The sequence below is a fragment of the Bombina bombina genome, chromosome 5 (assembly GCF_027579735.1).
Source record: "Bombina bombina isolate aBomBom1 chromosome 5, aBomBom1.pri, whole genome shotgun sequence".
Lineage (NCBI taxonomy): Eukaryota > Metazoa > Chordata > Amphibia > Anura > Bombinatoridae > Bombina > Bombina bombina.
Genome location: NC_069503.1, coordinates 953989963 through 954008663, shown reverse-complemented (window position 1 = coordinate 954008663; position 18701 = coordinate 953989963). Strand labels below are relative to the sequence as shown.

The window sequence follows — 18701 nt, the reverse complement described above, 5'->3', positions numbered from 1 at the left end:
AATATATATATCTATATGAAAAAAACACTAGGAAAATGGTGAAACGATCATTGGAGTTTGCTGTTTTTAAGGATATTGCAAGGACTGTTTTACTGCTGTGTTCTTGGCGATCAACCCCTCATCTTTTTCTTACGGTATCCCTTGTTAAAACTTACCATTCCATGTATATACTGATGAAGGCTAGAGAACAACCACCCCAAATTAAAGAAGGGTCTGCCATTTCCCAATTTATATATATTTATGTATAATTTTTTATTTATTTATAAATTTAAAAAAAAATCTGTAGTGTAGCTGCCCCCTCCCCTCTTCAAGTGATCATTCTGTAGGGCCCCCTCATAATTAATGTTACAATAATGTTTCTGTAGGTAGTGGATCCCTCCCTCTGTGGAAAACATTTACTATAGCGTAGCAATGCCTCCCCTTCCCTCCCACCCCTGTCTGGTGATGGGCTGCGTTAACAGGGTATGCTGGGCAAAGTAGTAGCTACATCCAAATGGCTTAAGGGACATGTTTTGGTATTTGCAAATATATTAGTTTTTTTTTTTTTTTTGCTTTTGAACAATGGAAATTCCTATATTGAAAAGTAAAAAAAAAATAGGCGTGGGAGCAGGGGCATAACTAGACCTCGAAAGGTAAAAGCTGTTGAGGGGCCCGTATTTTAATAGTAACCTTTCTGATTATTCTGCAATAAACAGAGGCTAAGCCAGCAGCCACGTAGGAGCAAGAGGGGGGTACTTCTATGTGACTAAGAGTCATCTTTCCCCCTTGGTTAGTCAACCCCAGAGGATATAGAAAAGAAGAAAACAGAGGCGCCCAATGGCCTAATACCACAAAGACCAGAGGATATTCACTTGTGCACTTTCTGCACAAATATGGTGGCAGGCTTTTTCTGTACAACACTGTGGCAGCCATCTTAGAAACCCTGACACTATATTTCTAAATGCAAATCCATACACTTTCTGTACACTATGTTTGTTTTACAGGGAGGGGGTACACAGGGGGGGGGGGGGGGCAGATAGGATGCAGATGGAGTCCAAGCCTCACCAAGCCTCCTTGTAGCAATGCTTCTACTGATTGGGCCAGATGAGCCCCCTATATATGTGGGCCCAGTCTCAATTTAAGGCTCTAAGCCTCTGTAGCTACACCCCTGTGTGGGGACAGTTTGGTAATGAACTTCTATCACAACTTTAGTTGTGCATAACTATGCAAATCCTTTTAGTTCCAAAATAAAATATAAAACCCTGATTTAACAAACTTTGTCATGCAAAAAATAAAATAAAAATAAATACATATATAAATAGATATATATATATGTTATATTAGCATTTTTAAGAGGTAAGAATGATAGACATTTTTTAATTTACAGTTTATTTAATGTAAGACAAGGAAAATTGGGAAATAATAAAAAGACTAAACTTTTATAAGTTCACAGAACCCCAATTCTTTATTAATCACAGCTTGCTCACAATGACATACAGGAAAATAGCACTAATGAAGAATAGAATATGCAGGCAGCAACTTCCATGGGGCAGGAACAACTTCAAAACTGCAACTATGATAGAGACTTAGTAGTTGTTTAGTGAGTCCATTCTTGGCACGTGCACCCTGTCTAATTATCCCTGTAGATTTACTATTTTTTCATGTATTTTTGCTCACCAAGATACTCTTATGTTGGAGACTAAATCAATGGCAATCTCCCCAGGTCTTGAAGGGCACATTAGTCATCTAACAGGCCTCATATTGCAGATATATATATGTTACAAATAGGTTTGGCAAACCCATGTGCAGGAAAAACTACAAAATATCACAGTTTCCCATTTTACAAAGCAATTTGAAGGTATGATCTTTCTAAGTAGACACTTCTAGGATGGCCAAGCCTTGGGTAATATTGAATTGTATGGTTCTAACTCAGAGTGTAGTGTTTCTACTATTATGGTTTGAAGAAATTTTGCCAACCTAAATTACAGCCGCATTTTGTATGCTCCTCTATCACTGCATAAAGAAGAGCGATACCTATTATTTATGCTTTATAAACTATCTCACTGATGACACAGTAGTTTAACCTACACTGGAAATAACATTGAAGTCCATACCAAGAAACACAAGGATAGAACATTTTTTGACACTCCGGACACTAAAATGTAATAACATCATTGCACTTGGGATATAAAGACTGTTTAAACAAAGTGTAAAGCTTACAAAATATTTTGTATGATTAGGCAATGACCGACCTTCCTACCACTACATAATTGTATGGTTTATATGCAGTATCCAAATGGAAAAAGTGCAGGGAATGACATTAGACATGGGTGTTTTTGGAAAGTTTCGGCAAATTCAATTTTGAAAAGTTAGACAACACCGAAAGCCTGTAACAGGACATGTAAGGTTATGAAATAACTTGCATAATGCAATACTTGTATTTTTTAACAAAAATGTAAATATTTACAAAATAAGACCCAAAATTTTTTTTTAAACATCAAGCAAATCATTCTGCAAAGAGACCGTTTTTTTTTTTTATACATTTTTTTTTTTCATAATGAGTTCTTGTTTTTTTTTTGTGTTTTCTTTTTGTGATGTCATACATTTTCCATACTGATATCGCATGATCCGTAATTATATAGGCAAGGAAATTACTACTGGTGGTCTATATTCAGCCAGAGAGTTCTTCAATCAGTTCCTTGTTTCGGCGTACTTCAGCAGCATGCCTCTCCTGGAAGACAAATCACAGAAAATACATTAAACTCGTCTTATCTAGTTTGCTTTGGCCAATTAGGAAAACATAAAAATGTTCCCCGAAAAATCATCACCGTGAAACAGTTAGATCGGGAATCTGAACAATCCAATATCTCTGGGGCAGTGGAAATGGAAATTACTAAAAAGCTTGCAAAAGTAAATACTGACAGCACTTTGCAAAGCTTTTTTCTATACATCATTTAATATGTTATGAGGAAGTGTATTACCTTTTTAATCTCCTGAAATGCTGGAAACACTTTACAGTCTGATATTAAATTTTTTGCAGCTATGTCATAATCTTAAAGGGACTTCAAATGACAGAAAAGTGCAGGGCAGTATGTTAAAGTAAACTTGAAAACGGAAGCATAAAAGTGACATTTAAAGCATTTAAAGTGGTTGAGCCAATAGGAAGCTGTGCTGTATGTCCTATTGAAGGTTGTAGGTGTGCACTTTCTATACTGATGGCACGCATGCGCATTTGGCATCACATTCCATAGTCATTAAAAAGTAAACTAAAACGCTGTTCATACAAAATAAATGTAGTACAGAGTTGTTAAAAAGTATTATGTGATCCCCTTTGATAGGCTAATGAGAAACATAAAAATAAATGTGCTCTGCACTGATCAACTGATTGCTACATAGAATGTGTCACGGATGAGGTTCTACACCCTACAGTAGTGTTTCTCAGTCCCCAAGTACCCCCAACAGGCCAGGTTTCCATTATAGCTGAACTAGAGCACAGGTGAAATAATCAGCTAATGGGTGAGAGCAGGTTAGTAACCATGGTTACTGATCAGCTGATTACTTCACCTGTGCACTGGTTCAGCTATAATGAAAACCTGGCCTGTTACTTGAGGATCGCAGTTGAGAAACACTACAGGATGCAGTTCAGCATCTCAGGGGGAAGGGAAAAAACACAATTTTGCAGGGATAAATTATAGGAAGAGCATAAAAATAATCACACAACATAAATAAAAGAATTTAAAAGTTATCTTGCAATTGCCACATATTTTACTGTTTCCCCGTTTGCATGAAGGAGCTAACACTTTGTTTCTGTTATACCATTTATCTACGTACATTTACTTGTACAAAATAAAACATATTATATTATTTTAGTCCCAGCTGAATCTCCTTTTAAAAGATTTTGATTTCCGTAACATAGATGAGAGCAAGACGAGAAATATTCATACCTTCTCTTGAAGACGCTCCAAGAGGGGAAGCTAAAATAGGCTTCACGGTTTTCTTTGATCTGTTCCATTTTCAGTATCAGCCTTTCCTCTGCCATTTTGCTAAAATTATTGTTCTCTTCAAGCGCCTTTTGTAGAACTTCTCTCTCATGTTCTCTCTTTTCTGCCAATTGCTTTAGGATTTGGGCCTCTTGGATCTGATAAAAAGAGGGGGAAAAAAGCAATGAAATATGGCTACGCAGTGAACTGTTAGTCGTAAGCACATTTATTTCATTTCCCAATCAAATGCGTCTAGTACATTTCTGTATATGAATCTTTTAAAGATGGTAAAATTGATATTTTAATGAAAGTTTGCAGGTTGTCAATGAAGTTTTATCTATTGGATAAAAGTATATTTCTTAGTGTTCAGCAGTTTCCTACTTTGGATTTTTCTCAGGTGTCTTAAGTAAAGTTGCCCAGGCTGTGATGGTTCTACACTACAATTTTTGGGGAGCAACAAGTTGACAATAAGGTTAAATATTGTTAGTGCACATCATAGTATCGATCCTCTCAGCTGCCCTGGATCTTATGGGATTGTCACAGGTTGTCCCTAACACAGCTTTCCCAGTCAGGGCAAACATCCTGTATTTTCGTGACTGCCCAGCCCGCCAACAACATGCCCTACCTGTCCATTGCATTCCTGTGGAGCCTTTTTCTCTTGTCATGGCTCCACCCATTAAGCACCAAGTCCCCCTCCCTTCCCTGTCCTGGAAATCCTCTGAGAAATGTTAAAAGGTATGTGGTATTGGTAGGGCACCTCATTGTCTACTACTAGTGCCTACCTTTATTCATTTATTTATTCAATCACTCATTTATTTATTATTTATTTATTTTTAAAACTCACTTCATCCTTTTCATCTCTTTGTTTTTTTAAAGAGCAATTACTTTAGAGCAGCATTTACACATCACCAGTTAAAGGGACATGAAACAATTTGTTTTCATGATATAGAGTGTATAATTTAAAAAAACACTTTCCAAGTTACTTCTATTATAACATTTAAGGAATTCTCTTAGTATCCTTTGTTGAAAAGCAAGTAGGAAGACTCAAGAGCCTGCATGTCTGAAGCACTATGTTAGATTGATTTATACAAAGTTATATATAGGTGGCCCTCGTTTTACAATGGTTCAATTTACACCGTTTCAGAATAACAACCTTTTTTTCCAGTCATGTGACTGCTATTGAGAAGCAGTGCATTTATTAAAATAGCCAGTAGGGGGAGCTGTCTGCTTGTGATGCAGCAAAGCCAAGCAAGCTGAAATTAATCAGTTTAACCAGACCTGAGCTATCGAGCAGATTTCAAAGGAACAAGATCTTCCTGTCTATAAATCAGTCCAGATTGGAATGCATAGAAAGAACTGTTTGCAGAAAAATGCAAGTGAAGTCTGTGTTGTGTGATTATATTATTAGGTTTATAATGCTGTTTAGCAAATGTTTTTGTTCATTTAACTTAGTTTAATTATATATTCTGTGTTTTATTAGGTTTATGATGCATTTAAAGTCTTCATTTCAAAGCTTTAAAAATAATGTATTAGGTGTTACTTATGACAATTTTGAGAGGGGCCTGGAACCTATCTTCCTCACTGACTCATTGACTTACATTATAAACTGGGTTTCAATTTACAATGGTTTTGATTTACAACCATTCCTTCTGGAACCTAACCCCGGCACTGTTTGCATACAAGTGCACGCTACCTACATAGGTCTACTCTTTAAAAGGACATTCCAGACAAAATTGAAATGCACATGGGTACATTTCAGGGCCTCGATCCGATATGCAGCGTCGCCCGCAAAAGTCGGCGACGCCTAATTTTGCGCGGGTTTGGTATCCTATATACGACGTAACATAGAATTTATGCTCGTATATTTCTGCCTTCGGCCGTAGTTTTTTGGCCCATAGGCATACCAAACCCGCGCAGTTTGGTATCCAATATACAGCGTAAGGACTTACGTGGCGAAAATGGAGAAATCTTACTCCATTTTCACCTCGCCACAAAATGCAGCCGTAGTAAGCCTTACGCTGTCTATTGGAGCCCCGTAACTCCCTAAACTGGCTGCTAAATAAAACCTAACACCTAACGCATGCGCAATGTCCCCCGCTCCCGGACCCCGCCGCCACCTACATTAAAAGTATAACCCCCTAATGTGATCCCCCTAGACCGTCGCCAGCTACATTACATACCCCCTAATGTGAGCTCCTACCCCTCCGCCAGCTATATTAAACTACCCCCTAATGTGAGCCCCTTACACCGCCGCCAGCTACATTAAACTACCCCCTAATGTGAGCCCCTTACACCGGCGCCAGCTACATTAAACTACCCCCTAATGTGAGCTCCTACCCCGCCGCCAGCTATATTAAATGTATTAACCCCTAATCTAGTCCCCCTACACCGCCGCCAGCTATATTAAATGTATTAACCCCTAATTTAATCCCCCTACACTGCCGCCAGCTATATTAAATGTATTAACCCCTAATTTAATTCCCCACACCGCCGCCAGCTATATTAAATGTATTAACCCCTAATTTAATCCCCCTACACTGCCGCCAGCTATATTAAATGTATTAACCCCTAATCTAATCCCCCCACACCGCCGCCACCTATATTAAATACATTAACCCCTAATCTAATCCCCCTAAAGTAATTACCTCTATTACCAGCCCTTAAAAGGGCCTTTTGCGTGACATTGACCCAAAGTAACAGCTCTATTGCCAGCCCTTAAAAGGGCTTTTTGCGGGGCATTTCCCCAAAGAATCAGCTCTTTTACCAGCCCTTAAAAGGGCTTTTTGCGGGGCATTGTCACAAAGAAATCATCTCTTTTGCATCTAAGCTAAATCCCCCTACACCGCCGCCACCTATAATAAATGTATTAACCCCTAATCTAATCCCCCTACACCGCCGCTACCTATAATAAATGTATTAACCCCTAATCTAATCCCCCTACACTGCCGCCACCTATATTAAATAGATTAACCCCTAATCTAATCCCCCTACACCGCCGCCAGCTATATTAACTATATTAACCCTAATATAATTAGGGTTAATATAGTTAATATCGTTATTATATTATATATATTAACTATATTAACCCTAATTATATTAGGGTTAATATAGTTAATATCGTTATTATATTATATATATTAAGTATAATAACCCTATCTAACTCTAACATCCCTAACTAAATTCTTATTAAAATAAATCTAATTAATATTAATATTATTAATTAAAATATTCCTATTTAAATCTAAATACTTACCTATAAAATAAACCCTAAAATAGCTACAATATAATTAATAATTACATTGTAGCTATTTTAGGGTTTATATTTATTTTGAACTTGAATCTGATTGGCTAATTCAATCAGCCAATCAGATTTTTCTACCTTAATTCCGATTGGCTGATAGAATCCTATCAGCCAATCGGAATTTTACGGACGCCATCTTGGATGACGTCATTTAAAGGAAACTCATTCGTCGGGAAGTCGTCGTGCCGGATGGATGTTCCGCGTCGGAGGAGCGAAGAAAGAAGATTAAAGATGCAGCTTGGAAGAAAACTTCGCCCCGATGGAGGACCTCTTCTTTGCTGCTTGATGGAAGACTTCTTCTCTGCCACTTGATTGAAGACATTGCTCGGATGGAAGACTTCTTCAATGCCGCTTGATTGAAGACATCGCCCGGATCGGATGAAGAGTTCTGCCCGGCTGGGTGAAGACAAGGTAGGGAGATCTTCAGGGACTAGTGTTAGGTTTATTTAAGGGGGGTTTGGGTTAGAGTAGGGGTATGTGGGTGGTAGGTTGTAATGTTGGGGGGTGGTATTGTGTTTTTTTTTAGAGGCAAAAGAGCTGATTTCTTTGGTGCATGCCCCGCAAAAAGCCATTTTAAGGGCTGGTAAGGTAATAGAGCTGTTAACTTTTTAAATTTAGATTAGGGTAGGGAATTTTTTTTTATTTTGAGGGGCTTTGTATTTATTAGGGGTCTTAGAATAGGTATAATTAGCTTAAAATTCTTGTAATCTTTTTTTATTTTCTGTAATTTAGTGTTTGTTTTTTTTGTAATTTAGTTTAGTTTATTTAATTGTATTTTAGTTTAGATATTTGTAGTTTATTTAATTTATTGATAGTGTAGGTGTATTTGAAACTTAGGTTAGGATTTATTTTACAGGTAAATTGGTAATTATTTTAACTAGGTAGCTATTAAATAGTTATTAACTATTTAATAGCTATTGTACCTAGTTAAAATAAATACGAAGTTACTTGTAAAATAAATATAAACCCTAAAATAGCTACAATGTAATTATTAATTACATTGTAGCTATCTTAGGGTTTATTTATAGGTAAGTATTTAGATTTAAATAGGAATATTTTAATTAATAATATTAATATTAGATTTATTTTAATAAGAATTTAGTCAGGGATGTTAGAGTTAGATAGGGTTATTATACTTAATATATATATATATATAACGATATTAACTATATTAACCCTAATATAATTAGGGTTAATATAGTTAATATATATAATATAATAACGATATTAACTATATTAACCCTAATATAATTAGGGTTAATATAGTTAATATATATATATATAATAACTATATTAACTATATTAACCCTAATATAATTAGGGTTAATATAGTTAATATAGCTGGCGGCAGTGTAGGGGGATTAGATTAGGGGGTAATCTATTTAATATAGGTGACGGCGGTGTAGGGGGATTAGATTAGGGGGTAATACATTTATTATAGGTGGCGGCGATGTAGGGGGGATTTAGATTATAGGCAAAAGAGCTGATTTCTTTGTGACAATGCCCCGCCAAAAGGCCTTTTAAGGGCTGGTAAAAGAGCTGATTTCTTTGGGGCATGCCCCCGCAAAAAGCCCTTTTAAGGGCTGGCAATAGAGCTGTTTACTTTGGGGTAATGCCACGCAAAAAGCCCTTTTCAGGGCTATTTGTAGGGTTAGACTTAGGTTTAGTGGTAGGGATAGTTTAGTATTTTAGGGGTTAATTAATTTAATATAAGTGGCGGTGGTGTAGGTGGATTAGATTAGGGGTTAATTAATTTAATATAGGTGGCAGCGGTGTAGGGGGATTAGATTAGGGGTTAATTATTTAATATAGCTGGCCGCGGGGTAGGGGGATTAGATTAGGGGTTAATAATTTTAATATAGCTGGCGGCGGGGTAGGAGCTCACATTAGGGTAGGTAATATAGCTGGCGGCGGTATAGGGGCTCACATTAGGGGGTAGTTAATGTAGGTGGCGGGTGGTATAGGGGCTCACATTAGGGGGTAGGTAATGTAGCTGGCGGCGGTATAGGGGCTCACATTAGGGGGTAGTTAAATGTAGGGTGGCGGCGGGGTAGGAACTCACATTAGGGGGTAGTTAATGTAGGTGGTGGCGGGGTCCGGTAGCGGCAGTTTAGGGGTTAATAACTTATTAGGTGGCGGCGGGGTCCGGGAGCGGCGGTTTAGGGGTTAATGCATTATTATTAGGAGAGTGAGGGGGGAATAGCGAGTAGAGGGTTAGACATGTCGGGCTATGTTTGGGAGGCGTGTTAGACAGTACGGGGTGATTTCATAACTTGTCAGGTTTTTGTAGGCGCCGGCAGTTTCTAAGTGTCGTAAGTCACTGGCGACTCCAGAAATTTGTACTTACGCAGATTTCTGGACATCCGCTGGTTTATCCGACTTACGGCACTTTAGCATCTGACGGCGCCGTATATTGGATAGCTCGAGTTGCGAGCTGAAACTACGGGCGGCAGGGGTTCCCTCACTTGCGCCGCAAACCTATGATCTTTATCGGATCGCGCCCCAGTTTTAAAAAGAAGCATTTTTGTAATATACATGTATTAGCAAAAATGCCTTCTAGTAAAAGCTATAGCTATTTCAAAATTGTATTTAATGTATGCTCCATGCACAGCACTTGCTCAGAGAGCTTAAAGTGCTTTTATTATCTAATAAGACTCAATTTGTAATTGCTCACATGAGACAAGCCGGCAGTAGCTCTCTTACCTGCTGTCAGTATTTAAAATGCTGGTGCACTGAGAATATCTAGCTATGCTTCACATGCACATGCAGAGAAAAATGCTAATACTAAAACAGTGATAACTTTTATTAGAAGCATTTTTGGCAAAACATTTATATTGCAAATATGTTTCTGTTCAAAGATTTAATTCATATATGTGCATTTAAATTTTGACTGGAATGTCCCTTTAACAAAGAATACCATGAGCATTGCATAAATTTAATAATAGAAGTAAACTGTTTTTTTTTTTTTTATTGTACGCTATGTCTGAACCGTGAAAGAAATAATTTAATTTGATGTCCCTTTAAAGGGACATGAAACCCAAAAATTTTCTTTCACAATTTAGATAGAACAAAGAACATATCATTTTAAACAATTTTCAAATGTACTTCTTTTCTATTCAACAGAAGTAAATTAGCAAGTTGTTTAAAATTGTATTTTCTATCAGAATCATGAAATAATATGTTTGGGTTTTGTGTCCCTTTAAGTAAAACTAATACTGCAACATTGTTTTAGTACTTCCTACTAATCCTCACTGGCTGTTAGGGACAACATCCTCTGTTTGACTGGTAGAGAGGAACTCATCTTAGCATATATGAGGAAAAGCATTGATATTTTTTACAGCACAAGAATATGTTTTTGTTTTTTTAAGAAAAAAAATGGGAAAAATATGAAATACATTATGAAATTATGAAACATTTTTTAGATTATAAATGCTATAAATCTCCAGTGACGCTTGTGCAGCATGTTCAATATAAGAACAGGGAAACTAATTTACATGAAAAAACATGTAAACTGACACACAAAGTTCGTCAATGACCCTGGATGTCTTTTAGATTTCCTCATAGAGAACTCATAAAGGTTATATATTATCCTTGTGTGAGAGAAAATCATACCTGAAATTTGGAGAGTTGATCTAGCATCTGTAAGAGTAATAAAAGTATAGCCAGCAAGGAAGTGGGTGTTATTGTCAAGGGTAAAAGCAAATAGTATGTGCCTAGAGAAATAGCCTGATTTGATTAATAGCTCAGTTTTTCAGAGTGCATAGTTAGGACTTATTTATCGTAGATAGCTATGCTACCCATGCAGTTTGGTGCTGCAACAAGGTAATTTACTTGAGGGTGCAGAATGTGCCAAGATACTTGTGATCTCGTTCAAGACACGAGCAGAAAGAACAAATATCTCTGTGTTTAAAAGTGTGTGTGTAGTGTGGGGTCGGTCATTAGAACAACAGCATTCTGAGTCTACTTAATGTATAAAGGCTATTGTTTCGGTGTAAATACTTAAAGGCTATTGTTTCGGTGTAAATGCTGTCGGCATTTATCGATGTGCAGCGGACATGATACGCTACATTGTATCATGTCCGCTTGCACTATAATAAATATACCCCTATATGTGAACACTTTTTGTCATTTGATCATTTATTATTTGCATGTGTTGACTTCTGGGAAACATATCTTCCAGTGAAATAAGTTATTATGATATCCTGTTGTCTCTATTTGTGTTGATTACATGAATAGAATGTTTTCTGTTCACATCATTGAAAGGCTATTTTGCTTGTTAAAAAAATAAATATTGTTTTGTGTGGATGGTGTTGTTTATGAACACATATCAGCTGTGTCTAAAATGCATGGAGTGTTAACAAGATTACTATAAATTACTATACGGTTAGTTTAATAGCAGTCTTTTCGCCTTACATACTAAAGATTGATGGTTTGATTTCCAGTCCGAAAAATTATAATTTTTTTCTTTTTTAAAATATGCATTTTTTGCAAGTGGAAATATTGGTGAGAAGGAACATTTATCAAAAAATACTACAAGACAGGTTAGGTCATGGTTAATGTTTCTCTTGCATGCTGAATGTGTATGATTCAATTCCCTTCACTGAGATTTAATTAAAAAAACTCATGCACTTTTATTTTACGTTGTGAGATAATTATTAAAAGGAAAATTGATTTCCCATTGCAGACATTTTTTTTTAATGAAGACATGTACTTTACTAAATTGTTCTATATACATATCTGGAAAATAACTCTAAGAGGGTGATTTATCAAGCCGAGGCGGACAGGGGCGCACATACACGCCCCTGTCCGCCTCAGCTGGCCTCTGGCGGGCTGAATTCCCCTGGCGGTATTCAGCATTGCACACGAGCGCTATTTTGCGCTCATGTGCAATCTCGCCTCCTGCCCGCGCACAGCCAATCACACGCGGGCAGGAACTGTCAATCTCCCTGGTCGGACTAGACCGCGGAGATTGAATTTTGACAATTTAGAGATGGCAAAAGATTAGGGAAGCAGCGGTCTGATGATGCAAATGCCAAAAGTAGTTATTTCAAATAACAAAATAAATGTAAATGATATGTTTTCAAACTGTTAAATACACTCTAGGAGATAAATTGACTATTGGGCAAAACATTAAAGGGAAGATCATTTTAGATTTATAAAATATTACAGTGTCCCTTTAAAGGTCAAACCCGTCAATTATATATATTTAAAAGTTTTATGGCTAATTTATTTGAATGCTTTTTAACCAATTATTTTCCAAATGAACGCATAAATCAGTCAGTAATCATAAGTAATAAATGGACGTGACGAACCGAAGGGTATAGCTACTATTTATACAAGTCTGTCTCTTAAACCCATAACAAATAAAAGAAAAAGTGTCTTCTGAATACTTTTGATGTGCACAGCTGTGCAATATTAAAACACAATGTACTTAACACAATTCAAAATCTCAAATAACGCTGCCACAAATTTATATCATGGATGAGTAATTCAGATTTATTAAAACTATCCATCTAAACCAGATGGGAACATCAAATATATCATTAAAGCAAATAGCTTGCTATAGATTGTGATTTCTATGACTCATGCATCAAACATTGTAGCAGGGTCCTTGAGAAACATTAAGCAGCCCAGACAAATTCACTTAAAATCTAGCACATACATTTTAAATTATACTTGAAGGCAAAATCTTATATTACAAAGTTTACATTCTCATTCAAATGCAAAAAAAAAAAAAAAAAACAACATGATACTTAAAGGACATGAAACCCATTTTTTCTTTCATGATTCAGATAGTGCATGCAATTTTAAATAACTTTCCAATTTATTTCTATTATCTAATTTGTTTAGTTCTCTTTGTATCCTTTGTTGAAATGTATACCTAGCTAGGCTTAGAAGCTACTAATTAGTGGCTGCATAAATATGCCTCTTGCTATTGGCATTGCTGTTCCTTCAAAAAAAGATACCAAGAGAAGAAAGTAGATATTGGAATTAAATTGGAAAGTTATTTAAAATTGTATAAATCGTGTAATCTTGCCCTAAATACATTTTTATGCTCCCCCTCTAATCATGGCTGCAGGGGAACCTAGGTTACATTGCACGTATCTAAAGGAGAGTTGCTGCACATACGCAAACAGATCAGCACTGGAATGTAGTGAAAGCTAGATTTCAACATAGTAGCACCCATTACTAAAGGGAGGCAGGGGAATAACCTTAATACTATGCTTAAATAATAATATATTTAGGGCCACGTCACAAGTGGTGCGTGGATCGTAAACACGATTGTGAGATTGCAGTGTTTTTTGCTCTCAAATCCATATTGCAAGTGGCGCGCTGTTTAAAGTACCATTATTTTGCACAAACAATATATTTTCTATGGGCAGCATTGAGCGGTAATGTCCACTTGTATTACTAGCTGAAAGTAAATGTTTGCTCAGAGGAAACAGTTGCACTAAACTAGTCTATTAATCCCTAAACCGCTACACCCCCAATGCAAAGTAACCCACTACACTAATTGACCCTTAAACAGCCAAACCCCCCCATCCCAAAGTAACCCACTACACTATTTACCCCTAAACTGCCACACAACCCATCTCAAAGTATTCCACTACACTAATAACCCCTATTAAAACCATACAGACCTTTTTTGGGGGGCTTGGGGGTTTAATTGTAGAGGTTTGTAGGTTTTTTTCACAGAAAGAGCTGATACTTTTTGGGCAATGCCCTACAAAAGGCCTTTAAGGTAGTTTAGTGTAGTTTAGAGATAGTATAGTATAAACTACACTAAGTATAGTATAGTTTTTTTTATTTTGGGGTGGGTTTTGTTTTTTTCAGTGGGCATAACTGATTTTTTATTTTTAGTAATTTGTGTGTCATTTTTTGTAATGGTTGTTTTTTTTTAACTAATGTAAGTTTTTTAAGTAATATTAGGTTTATTTTTTTAAAGGGTAAGGTTATTTTTTTTAACTTTTTCAGGTGTTTTTTTTTAAATATAGTTATTTTTTTTATTTTTTTAAAGGGTTAGTCTGTTCTGGGGTAACCTAAGGGGTATTAAGACAGGGGATTTAGATGTTAGTAGGGTTTAGGGGCTGTTAGTGTAGTGGGTTACTTTGCGATAGGTGTTGTGGTGGTTTAGGGGTAATAGTGTAGTTGGGGATTTGCAGTGGTTTAGGGGTTATTATAGCAGGGTTATGGGTGTTTTTTTCCACTTTTCAATGGGAAAGTATGTTAACAGGATTGAGATATTCTAACTTCGGGGTTAGCGCGCAAGCCAACTCGCACAAAGAACAGAAGTTGAGTAGAGCTAGCGTGCGAGTGGGAGCGGTAATTACCGCTCCACTCATGCTCTACCCTTTAGTGTTTTTATGTCCCTTTAACAGGAAGAACATAACTGATACAGCAAGTTTCAAATTAAATTTAACCAGCTTTACCTCGGGCAAGAGATGACCATGTTTAAATTGTGCTTTTTCAAATAAAATGTTAAGAAAAAATGTGAAAAATTGTCCCTTTTAAAACACTGCTCTGCCACCCAATGAACAGCATGAAAACACAACTAGTAAAATGTCAGGACCACCTTACCCAGCAGGAACTCTTCCAATTAACAAGGTTAAAAGTCTTTTAAGAAGGAACTCTTTTCTTACTTGAGTCAAAATTTGCTTTAAGTTTGTTAACAATTTAATAAGATTTGAATTTATCATTCATGTACACTATAATATCCACTATATACTGCATCCCACAGGAAACTGTGTCATACAGTAAGAAACCTGTTCATTTTCATATAAATTAACAAAATAAATACATTTCGTCTTTCTCTTGCAGCTTCGAGCTTAGCTTGGATATCTTCTAGGGAACATCTTTCTTCTTTGGAGAGGCCGAGTCCGAGGAGCTTCTGAGACTGGAGATGGGTGGCTTTAAAGATCAGTTCAAAAGCCTGGCCAGATGAACGCTTGTTGAGCCTGTTTCACTTCATGTCTGAAATAAAAAAGAGGGAAATCTGTATGGAAAAGCCAAATAATAATCATAAACTTGTTATAAAAATGTTCTTAAAGTGATGGTAAACTCCACTGTAGTACCAATTGTGTAATTACAATCTACATGAATCAAATAATTAAACTGCACATTTTTTTTGTTTTGGTTTTTTGGACTTACTTAAAGGGATAGTATAGTCACAATTTAAACTTTTATGATTCAGATAGAGGATGCGATTTTAAAATTTACTCCTATTATCAATTTTCTTTGTTCTCTTGATATCTTTATTTTAAAAAGCTGGAGTGTAAGCTTAGAAACCATCTCCTTTTTGTTCAAGCATCTGGATAGCGCTTGCTGATTAGTGTCTAAATGTAGCCATCCAATCAGCAAGCGCTATCCAGGTTCTGAACCAAAAATGGGCTGGCTCCTAGACTTGCTTTCCAGCTTTTTAAAATAAAGATACCAAGAGAACAAAATAAAAATTGATAATAGGAGGTAAATTAGAAAGGTTGCTTAAAATGACATGCTCTTTCTGAATCATGGACGTTTATTTTTTGACTAGACTATCCCTTTAATATATTTTTGACTGTTTATAATAATTATATATCGATTATTAGCTCCGCTCCCCCATAATCTCCCATCAAGCACTGACGTGAAGTGAATTGCGGCTCCTCCCGCTCTACACGGTCAGAGCCTCTGCACCCTCCAAAGAGGGTTCTGAAATAGATCATGTGCAAGGGTCTCAATGATGTATGCAAAGGATGTGTGTGACAAAATCAAACAATCTGGATTGGCGAACTGTGGCATGAAGAAGTGGGCTGTAATGCGCATGCGTGTACAGCACATAGACATATGCCTGTCTAGCGACTCAAATAATGATTGAATGTTGCCAGTTAAGGAACAATTTATTTGACCCGCGGGGACCGGAGGGAGCTCGCAATCCAGCGAAATATAAAATGCTAAAATGTATAGGGAATTTATAATACTTTATCAAGCAAAGATTTGTATGTGAGGGTTAATTGGACACATACATTTATTAAAACAGCAAGATGGGGACATGGAGTTTACCATCAAGTTAAGTTTTCAATAAAAAAAAAAATTACACGGTATTTCTAAAAATGCAGTGACACTTTTACTTATTCAGTGGTGTATGCATGTAGACATCTTACTTACCTTAAATAATTTTTTGTTGTATTCTACTTGTTGACATAATAATATGACCTGCCACTACGTAGTTGAGAATATCTTTAAAATATCTTTTTATTAATATTTACCATTATTACAGTGCTTGGTTCACATGCTGATACACATGGTACTTTCCTGGTTTAATTAAAAGTTACAAACATAGGTCAAATTACATTTTCATTAAAGTCTGATCATCCCGATGTTAATTTATGCATGCTATTAGGTGTTTGGATATTGCTCAAATTGATATGACATTTAATTTGATGGCATCCGTTAAAAAGACATTGATAGTGAAAAATGACTTGTGGATCAATTTTATAAAGACTGGGGTGAACATGATTTGGCTGTAGCGGAATCATGTCCGCCCGGGCATCGCTAAATGCCGACAGCATACGCTATCAGCATTTAACATTGCACAATCATTTTCCAAGAAATGCTTGTGCAAAGCGCCCCCTTGCACATCCGGCTAGCAGGGGGTGCCAATCATCCCGATTGTATCTAATTGGGATGATTGCAGCCTCTTCTTAACTTAGGTTTTCAGGGGGGGGGGGGGGGGGGCGGACCCTGCAACCTTGGCGGCGGAGCAAGAAGCATCGGCTGCCCTGATAAATCTCCCCCATTGGTCTCATGGAATTTCTTCACTAGCTGAGCCTACAATTTCTATGGGTGTAACCTGCACAAAGGGGGAGAAATGTGGGTCTTGAGCAGAAAGTGCCACTGTCCCAATCTGCAGCTGTACAACTAGCGCTTGGCTCAGTAGGAATTTCCTCTTAGGATCAGCAGTTCTTAGGCAGTTCTTGAGATAGTACCTTTACAAAGGTAAGAGTACTTTACGAATGTGTTTTTACCCTCTTTTAGAAAGAAATTTTTTTAGCTGCCTATCTCCCTATGCAGGGGTTCTGGGTTTGAAGGAATGACACCTACATTCTGATAAAATGCTAAAAAAAATAATTGCCAAACCCCCTGCATGCTGGTATATTTTTGATCATAAGCCCTCTGAGAGGACTTCTCTTTAGAATTATTAAATACTTATATTTGCATCTTGAGTCTTTACTGTTTTTTTAATATATAGTTTTGCTTTGTTTGGCTGGTACCATGGGTGTTGCTTTAAAAGATAATTGTTTTCACATCATATATGCAACAGAATTGTTGTTTTCAAAAGGTTCAATAATAGAGGTACTGGAACACAATTAATAAAATTTTTAAGCCCTATTCATCTCAGTTTATAATTAATCCTTGTTGCACACATCCACCACATTCCAGATATTTCTTGTCCTAAAATATGTCCACAACGTCATTCAATTACTAGTGGGAATATCACTCATGGGGGCTCCATGTACTAAGCAGTCAGCGAGCTACACGCAACAAATCTCGCGTCAAAACTCGCAAACTGATATGTACAAAAGTTGGTCAACAATGTTCAAACTCGCATCTTTAAAATTGCGAGCGTACCTTATCCGCCAAACCTCGCTACTCTCCATTTTTCGCTGTAATTAGACACATTTGAACCACCGAATGTACTAAAAAATCTATTTGTCCGCTTGCGACAATTTCCGCGCTCCACCACGTTATTTTTGCCTCGCCACCTTATAGGTGGCGGGCAAGGTACAAACAATAGGAAAGTCACTCTAGCGCCAGTCTATGACATATATAAAAGGCAGTAAATCAGCATTGTACTTACAGCATAAATGGCGTCTAATTTGTTTTCTCATTTCCATGTACATAAATTGCGCCCAATTTGTGTCGACTGTAATTAAAGAGTAATCTATATTTTAAATTTGTATATCTTCTAATAGGAGATGGAGGCTACTCATGTACAGAATGTCTGTGTTGACTCACCTATAGACAAACCAGCAGACAAGTCCAAGTACGTTTCAATGAAGGCTCACCGAACTACCAGGGGGATAATTGCTGATGGGAAAATGTGAGGATTCTTGGATTTTGAAGGTGGTTTCAGATCAAGATGAATCCATATCCAAATTGTAAATAAATATTACAAAAATAACGCTCTGTAATCACTCTTCAAACATTTTTGAACAATAATAAAAGTTGTTTAGATAAGTAGAACTTTTTATAGGAGCAAAATTCTATTCCCGCAACTACTATGATGTTCGTGACACCTTGCATTGGTCACGTGGGTTAATAATTGGCCAGACAATTCAAATGAAAGTTAAGTACATCAGCTTAGTCGCGGGTGAGCGAGGCGTCAAATTTATCAATATTCCGCCACTGCTCGCGGTGGGCTAGATGTGTCTATTTATTGGGGGATTATTAGTACATAGCGACAG

General features: G+C 36.8%; 1 protein-coding gene across 1 annotated transcript in view; it reads right to left on the bottom strand.

The window, feature by feature from the left end:
• Positions 1-1351: 1351 nt before the first annotated feature.
• The window catches only part of STMN2 (stathmin 2), an 87939-nt gene continuing 70589 nt past the window's right edge, over positions 1352-18701 (bottom strand). The window contains 7 exon segments of the mRNA XM_053713162.1: positions 1352-2710; positions 3924-3950; positions 3953-4117; positions 15059-15111; positions 15114-15134; positions 15137-15164; positions 15167-15231. Coding sequence (XP_053569137.1) covers positions 2651-2710; positions 3924-3950; positions 3953-4117; positions 15059-15111; positions 15114-15134; positions 15137-15164; positions 15167-15231 — 419 coding nt within the window. The 3' untranslated portion in view covers positions 1352-2650.